Raw genomic sequence first — 9,109 nt, forward strand, 5'->3', positions numbered from 1 at the left:
ATATATATATATAAGACGCAGGTTATATTTAGTATCATTACAAAAACAACTGGCATTCAACAATCTGCACCGTATAAGCAGTAGCACATACAAATCAAAGGAGCCGAAATATATTAAGCCAAGCGCTATACATTACAGACTCACGGCTGAAACAAAAGTTCCCATGAATACACTGTGACCCCACAACTAGAAACACGGTAAGAGTCATAAATCAGAGAGTAAACACTTTAGATTCGTAGAAGCACATGAACAGATGGACACAAGTGTTTGCACAGATTCACACAGAACTCTGCTGAAAGCTTCACTTGTTCACTTCATCCTTGTCGTTGAAAATGTACACTAGAGCTACTGAGTCAGCATGTACAAATATGTCCATGAGCCAAGGATGAGACAGTGCAGATAATAAATTTTCATATAGCTACCCATAAACCATAAGGGTTTGATATAGTAATAAAGGTTATTAATAAAGGTTCTTCTAAAAAAAGAAACTGGTAGTAGTTTGCAGAATAAAGTTTAGGAAAAAAAGAAAAAGTTTAGCTTCAAACTTGCTTTATTTTTAAAATCATGCATTTATGTATCTTATTAACTAATAGATCACTTTCATCTTTAAGAAGTCCGTTTTATGTAGGGCTCAGTGGTATGACCAAAAATTTGTATCACAGTATTTTTTAAGATTCTGACGGTTTTGCGGTATATCATGGTATATTTTTTTTGTATGACTGGGCCTTTTTTATGCCTATGGCTTGTTCTACTGTCATAAGTACACAGAACATAAAACATTTTAAAATTACTATTTGTATAGTGAAGGTTTTGAGTACTATAATATGACATATGATGGAATCAGTACGTGTGAAACAGTTGCAATAAACAATTTTTGTTTATGTAATTTTTAAGTATTGTACAATTACCCTTAGCTCTCCCTTTAACGAATAAAACGACGTTTGCAAACTCCACTGTACAACTTGACCACAAGTATGTTGTAGAAAAGTGGACGACTTTATATATCTCCGCTTCCAGTTCGCTTATAACATTGACTTTCGCCCGTAAGACATACCTGGAATCCACTGTTTTAATTATTGCTCTGAAAGCTTCTCTCGACTGTCTATAGAACAATATTAAATGATTTGCTGCCTACTGAAGCCTACAGCTGTTGTATTAACTATGCTACGGCATGGTGGTATTTGAGAAATCCATACGGTATCAAAGATGGTACACTGAATGTACCGTCATACCACCCACCCCTAGTTTTATTTATAAAATATGAGAGATCTTCAAAAAGTTTCCGCACTTTTATATTATGGTTGGAAACGGTGAGGGTGGGAGGAGTAGTTATTGGTCGTGTCTGAAAGACAGAGAGCTTACAGTCCGGATTTAGCACCATCTGATTTCCACCTTTTTGGACCGCTCAAAGAAGCTTTAAGGGGAAGAAGATTTTCATGTGATGGTGATGTGAAAGCAGCGGTGCATCAGTGGCATTAAAATGGTAAGATGATGGGAAAAATGCATCGGAAGGTGACTATGTAGAAAAGTGATGTCATTTGTTTTTGAAATTCTTAATAAATAGTTTTAAAAGTAAGGAAACTTTTTGAAGAACTCTCATATTACACTGTTCTAAAATATATTTATTTATTCCTTTTTTAGATAATCATTTCATGAGAGGAATAATGTAGTGGCCACATTAAAAAAACAAATTGCAAAACTAGACAGCCAAAAACACTCTGGACAGGATACTGCTTACTCATATATTTACTTAGAATTAAGAGCGGTCAGTCTCTCTTCTTGATGTTTTTGGATTATGGGAAAAAACAGACTATTCATAGAAAACCCCCATAGAGAGGGTTATTGCTACTTATACTACTAATATAAAAATGGCTACTACCAATAATACATTCTCAGTAACTTATTCCTCCTGATCAGGGTCACAAGAGTTTAGCACCTTTCTTGGAAAACACTAGGCCACTGTGCTAAAATAATAATAATAATAATAATAATAATAATATACAGCATGGTGGCACCACATGCAGTGCTTGGGGACTCGGGTTTGATTTTCATCTTTGGTTACTGTATTTGTAAAACTTTGGCAAGTTTCTTTGTGACACTTTGGTTACGACTGGCTGCTCTAAATTGCCTCTAGGTCTGATTGAGTGAGTGGGTGGACGTGTGACACCCTGCAATGGTTTAGAGCCCGGCCCAGGACCCATTTCAACCATGTGTCTAGTGTGTTTAGGACAGACTCCAAACCCAACATGACCCAGATCAGAATTAAGCAGATACTGTAGACTATCCTTATGTAATTTTACATATATTATATTTCAGTGCATATTATGTCAACGTATAGTGAAAATCAGAATAATTTGCAACTAGCTTCTGCAATGTTAGTCAAAACTAGTCGTTTTTAATCGCGAGTGCTGCAACTCTCATTATCATCCCTAACTACTTATCTTCTTTATGACTTTCCACAGCCATCAAACATTTCTAGAACATGAAAGTGAGTCAGTACATTTTCCATTATTCCTGCAGGTTTTCCAGTCAATCTTTCCCCATGATAATTCTGAACAGAAGCAATGGAAATCTGAGCTTGACTCATTCAGTTACTCCAGCACACACATCATATCATGTCACCAAAAAATCAGGTGGCCAACTAAAAATAGAAAAGTCATTTCAAGGCTTTAATCTGGCCATGTCATTTCCAGACAGCACATCAGGGAATCCCTTTATGTTATAGATAGAAACAGATGGCGTAGCTCTAGAAAAATGCTAACAATGTGTTATCCACAATGACATTTCTTGTGTTACCGGCATGCTTACAAAAAACACAGAGCAATGTGCCTTTTTGAGATGTAAGAAAGGCTGGACATTACTCAGGCTGTTTGCCTCTGTCTGTTATTTATATGAACTTGAGTATTACAGTTTCTGTATTAAATAGGTGATCTTTCATACATAATTAAAATTATTGGACATGGGTAATTAAACTGGGTAGAGGACAAAGACATAAGAAAACTAATCTTCAATATAAATGAATGATTTATTTTGACTGTTCACGTTGGGGGTTGCCACTGTGGATCATTTGTCTGCATAGTTTATTTAGCATGACTTTTAAACCAGATTTATCTGGGTTTGGGACCAAAACACAGACACATACACAGATCAGCCATAACATTAAAACCACCTCCTGGTTTCCAAACACACTGTCCATTTTACCAGCTCCACTTACCATATAGGAGCACTTTGTAATTCTACAATTACTGACTGCAGTCCATCTGTTTTTCTACATACTTTTTTTGCCCGCTTTCACCCTGTTCTTCAATGGTCAGGATTCTCCCAGGACCACTACAGAGCAGGTATTACTTAGGTGGTGGATCATTCTCAGCACTGCAGTGACACTGACATGGTGGTGGTGTGTTAGTGTGTGTTGTGCTGGTGAGAGTGGATAAGACACAGCTGCGCTGCTGGAGTTTTTAAACACCTCACTGTCACTGACTGAGCATAGTCCACCAACCAAAAACATCCATCCAACAGCGCCCCATGGGCAGCGTCCTGTGACCACTGATGAAGGTCTAGAAGATGACCAACTCAAACAGCAGCAATAGATGAGCGATTGTCTTTGACTTTACATCTACAAGGCTGCTGTGTCTGATCCACTCATACCAGCACAATACACACTAACACACCACCACCATGTCAGTGTCACTGCAGTGCTGAGAATGATCCACCAGCTAAATAATGCCTACTCTGTGGTGGTCCTGTGGGGGTCCTGACCATTAAAGAACAGGGTGAACGCTGGCTAAAAAGGTATGCAGAAAAACAGATGGACTACAGTCAGTATTTGTAGAACTATAAAGTGCTTCTATATGGTAAGTGGAGCTGATAAAATGGACAATGTGTATACAAACCAGGAGGTGGGTTTAATGTTATGGCTGATCGGTGTATTAGTGCCCCTGAGACCAGCCCAAGATTAAATAAATGATCACTTATGCTTCTGAAATATCAGTAGTGTAAAGCTTATTAAATACCACAGTTTGGTCTGACAGAGAGATATAAATAACTTGCAAACTGCTGCATCTCTTTTTTTAAATGTATGTGCATGAACATTGATGGAACAATGTCAGTTTATTTATACTGACCAAAAAAATAGGCTAATAATCTCATGTTACAATTAAAACGTTTTTAAGGTACTGGGTTTGATACGTACCATTGATTATTATTGTTCTAAAAACGCTGACCTTTAGAAGGAGGTTTATATGCAATTATTAGTGTTCATGTCTGAGTTTCATCAAGACTATGAGAACAGAAATAATCCTTTACACAAGTAGGCTATGACTAAGAATCAAATTTTAAAGAGAAAAAGAAAGAGAAAGAGAGAACAACAGAAAGATTACGTTTAAAAAGATATATTAAGACAACCAGAGCTGGATTTGCTTCTTTTTAACTCACAAACTATAACGAGTGAAACAAAGACAAAAATAAACCCATAACTACCCAGAAACTGGAGTTGCAAATGATTGATAAAACAAACCAGTTTAGTGAGAAACAAATGAGCAGGAAAAAAGGGTGTTTGTGGTGTTAATGTTGAACAGGAGAAACCTGTCTGTAGACCAGCCTTTTACAACTTCTTAACACAACTCGGGGCAAGCGGAGGCCTGTTCAGTACTGCACCATGAAAAACACAACTGCTGGCTATGATCTGTTCATGTGACTTGGGAAGAGCTGAGATTTACTTCTCTTCAACACTATATTTTTATTTAGATTTGGTATTTACATTCGTCTTTATAAAGGTTTCCTTTTTTTAAGATTTTAAGAAGCAATGTTAAGAGACATTATTCTTTTCATTCTTGTTAATACAAATGCATTTTTTTATAATAGTTAAATACATTAAAAAACATAAATTGGCAACAAAGATCCACTGAGAAGTCACATGTAGCACAACGATTTTCGAAGAATTTAAAAAAGAACAGGTGTGGGTGACACTGCATGACTTATTACGCATGGGTACAAAACCAGTGTGCACACACGTGTCTATATGTGAGTGTGCTAACTTATGGTTCTCTGCAGCCCCATGAGCACCCTTTTCCCTCACATCAGCTGTGAGTGAAGCTATAAACAAGTGTGCAAAAGATCTCAATCCTCATGTCTCTCCAAATCTCTGTATTTGGAAACACCCATAAACCACCAATCAAGTTTTCTCCCTCCAGCCATCCCTATCTTGCACACATACATACAGTATACATACACATACAAATCCATGCGGTGCTTAGGGAGAGTCTTAAAGGCATAAATACTTGAATGCATGCTTGTGTCACTGATTTTTCCAGTAAATGTGGTGCAGGATAAATATAGCATGCATTATAGATAGATAAGTAAATGTACAATGGAGTAAATAAGCTGCATTTGGCGTTCCATTTTTATTCAAATAGGAAAGTGTGAATTTAAGTCTTTAAAGGACTCCTATGAATTTAAAAGTATCCATTCACAAAATTATGCTTGGTGCACCTTACATGACTTTCAGCCTAATTTCCTAGTCCCAGGCAAATGTAAATAAAATTAAATTAAGGTCAGAGTTTGGAGTTATGATAAGCACATGCTTATTATAAGCACCCATATATCCAGTGATTAGCGGAAACCCCAACTGACTTGCTTTTATGGTGTAAACCTTTATCAGGTATTACGTTTTACAAAACAGTCTATCCTTGTTCCTCTGTCTCACCAGCCTTGCTCTCTTTTACTCTGGTTCTATTACTTTTTGTTGTTGTTCTATTTCAGCAGGCATATCTACAGTATTCACATTTACTTTCAAGAGACTATAGAGAATAATCTTTAATTAGGCAATTTGTATGTAAGCAGCTGATAAAGCCTTTCCTGGCATTTACATTTTCAGCATTTAGCAGACGCTCTTATCCAGAGTGACTTACAGAAATGCTTCGACAGTTAACATTTCCCTACTGTAGTTTAAGTAGACAACAGTCCAAAGATACAAATCTAATGAAATCCTGTTAGAACAAAGTTTTTTTTTACATTCAAATTACATGTAATCCTGTAGTTCGGACTAGCATTCATGGAATACATAGTGAGTCATTCTATATACCTGATTTGGCACAGTTTTTACTCCAAAAGCCCTTCCTGCCGCATGTCTCTGTCTTTTTATCCAGGCTCTCAAAGTACCATGGGGACAAGCATTTTAGCAGGCTTCCAAAGGGGTAAAAAAGTGCCTTGTGTTCCCCTTTGAAGACCAAAATTTGTCTCGCATCTCTCCTTTTTATTCTGGGCTTGGGATCAGCACTGAGGCAAGTGCATTGGCCACCACGTCCATTCAGAAATAGCCAATCATGACTGTGTATGATGACCAACCAGCCTATAGCTTCTAGCACTGCTGAGATCGGGGGTTTGAATCTGAGCTGTGGTATAGGACAGTCAGGCATCTAATGGGCTAGTGTGTTTGCCTTTGAATCCCCCGACTAAATGCAAGCAGGTGGCATTTGAAGTTTCCTCTTAAAAAGTTGCACTAGATTAGGTGAGTTTACAGAGCATCTCATAGATCTGTTCACACTAGTTCTTTTATTCCTTGAGTTCCTGACATACTGATTGTGTTTATGAATCTAAGAGAGGTAAGACAGGACAGCTTAGACTGGAAGACATACTGATAGATAGTACTGGTACATCAGAATCGGATAGTTTCACTTAAAAACTGCAAACCTAACTGTATTACATTGTGAATCAAGAAGTGGAACTTTGGTTTCACTCACCATACATCTTTCCCTCATCTGAGAGGATGATCTTGCGGCGTCCACAAGGTGGGTAGATGGCAAGTGCCTCCTGAAAGCTCTGCTCAATATCGGGGCTCCACACGCCCTCTGCATCGCCATCAATCGCCTTATCGAGTTCATCGCCGCCATCCTCCAGCCCCGGCTGAGGGCTCCCGTTCGCACTCCAGTCGTTAGACGCAATGGTGCCGGCTCCGATCGGGCCCTGCCACGAGCCCACACGCTACAAAGGAACTGAAAGAGAGAAAAAAAAAAAACATCCATTAAAATGAACTTATATAGAAAAGCATGAGCACACAGACATTAAGTGACAAAAAGTAATGCAGTTCAACTGTGGGTATTCCTTAAAAATACAAACATGATCCAAAAATGTCATATAATTCAAATTTACAGCACTCCATAACTCAGCAGGGATTGCAAAAATCATCCATAAATTAGCAACAGGCATAAAATTTTATTTCTAATTGACCCATAAAATAACATGTATAAACAAGCAATATCCTGACTGTGACTTCTATAACACTAATTCCTCTTCACATGAACGAATTTCTGTCATTATATAAAACCCTGTTTAAAAAGGCCTCAATAATCAAGCCAGGCCCAAAAGAATGCCTGTGGTTGGGAGAAAGCAGTCCAATGTGGCTGTCAGAACGTCTGAAACTGGTTAAGAGATCTTAAGTGTTTTTCAGGCTGCCTCACTTAGCATGGTATTGTTTCCGAGGACTCAGGTCCCAGGAGTGACTATTATACCCACATAATTCATTCTTTTATTTCACTTTCTGCTGATGCTGACTAAAATACGCAGCTTGGGTAAATATGTCTGACTCTGCACGTGACTTTCCTGGGGGGATACTTGAAGCGCTCTGGTTACGGCCGCGCTGAAAGAATAAGCTTTGCTTGGCAGGCTGAGACAGTGAACGAGCAAAACAACCCAAAAGCCGAGAGGTTGTCTGGACTGGGTGAGGTGTAACTGTAAATACAGGCTACAATACAGCCAGAATGATTGCAGAGATAAATTGTGCGATAAAAAGAGCAGCTTCGGATGCACATGAACATTTTTAGGTCTAAGGAGTTAAATTGTTAAACAGATACCAGAGGCTGCTCTATGTCACACATATGAGTGCAAGACTGGCTAGTGTACAGGAAAGATTCAAAATGAGGTAAAGGATTAAACTGACTCTCTTTGATCTTATCATTACAATGGGTGGGGTAAGTCTGATATTAAGTGATCAAAGCTATGAGAAAAGTACCATAGGGACGAGCATTTTCTGAGGCTTCCAAGGGGGTAAAAAAGAGCCTTGCTAAAATAACTGTGATAAACCTGAGATGTTTGGCCCCAGCGCTACTCAGTACATTCATATATAGACATTCATAAACAGTTATGGTAATAAACAGGTGCCTTGTACAGAACCCAGCAGAGAAAAAGGTCACACACACACAGTTGTTCAAAGAATCATCCAATTTTTTTGACCACAGCTGTCATTTTTGAGATCACCAACAATAACGCTTACACATTGCACTGAGAGAAAAAAAAAAAAACTTGCTTACTCGAAACTCACTAAAAACGGAAGCCTAAAAACAGTTATTAAAATGTATTCTATAGAATGTAAATGGTAATTGAGTGTAAATAGTAATTAGATTTTTTTAATTCAGCAAAGGTATCTGTAAAACAAAATCTATACTCTTCTCATCTCTGAGATAGAACTACTTTTTTGGTGGGACTAATTTGTGGTTATGTTTAATCAACAGTATTGTGAGGGTCTGATTATGCACATAATTGCATGTTGTCCTGTGTGTGTGTGTGTGTGTGTGTGTGTGTGTGTGTGTGTGTGTGTGTGTGTGTGTGTGTGTGTTTTTTTTAAATTGTCCCTGTTCCTCACAAAGCCCTTAAAGGTGGTTTCAACAATACAAATATTAAAATATTAAAATATTATTAAAATAACATGCTAGTCCATTACCGCCAAGAAACAACCCTCCAATCTTAAAGTTTTGGCAGTTCCTGGCCAGACACAAATGGCCGTGGGTACAAAAGGAAAAGTAAAATGGGCATTTACCTCATTGTCGCCACACTAGTCAATTCTACAGTTCTACCGAACTGGGCAACAAAAGTGAAAGAGTAGCTTGGTCTGCCGTATGTGCTGAGACTCTCTGTATGAGTCCACCACTGAGTGGTGGCTGGTTGGCAGCTACACAAGATAGCCAAAGGCATTCTTTGGCCATCGAGAGGTTATCAGTGTGAACAGGGGGATTTACAATACCCAAATTGGGTTTAAAAGAGAGGGAAATAATAATAATTATTAATATGAATAAATAAAACTGGGCTACATTATTTTGCAATCATAATTAGTAAT

The 9,109-nt window shown here is 38.0% G+C and overlaps 1 protein-coding gene across 1 annotated transcript in view; it reads right to left on the reverse strand.

Annotated features, from left to right (window-relative positions):
* Nucleotides 1–8,817, reverse strand: part of tead3b (TEA domain family member 3 b) — a 42,047-nt gene extending 33,230 nt beyond the window's left edge. The window contains exons 1-3 of the mRNA XM_062997165.1: nucleotides 8,813–8,817; nucleotides 7,612–7,663; nucleotides 6,741–6,981 (exon numbers count right to left, since the gene is read on the reverse strand). Of these exons, the coding sequence (XP_062853235.1) occupies nucleotides 6,741–6,981; nucleotides 7,612–7,663; nucleotides 8,813–8,817 (298 nt within the window). The remainder of the gene's footprint in view (nucleotides 1–6,740; nucleotides 6,982–7,611; nucleotides 7,664–8,812) is intronic.
* Between the last annotated feature and the right edge of the window lie 292 nt (nucleotides 8,818–9,109).

This window comes from Trichomycterus rosablanca, chromosome 6 (genome assembly GCF_030014385.1).
Source record: "Trichomycterus rosablanca isolate fTriRos1 chromosome 6, fTriRos1.hap1, whole genome shotgun sequence".
NCBI classification, from domain to species: domain Eukaryota; kingdom Metazoa; phylum Chordata; class Actinopteri; order Siluriformes; family Trichomycteridae; genus Trichomycterus; species Trichomycterus rosablanca.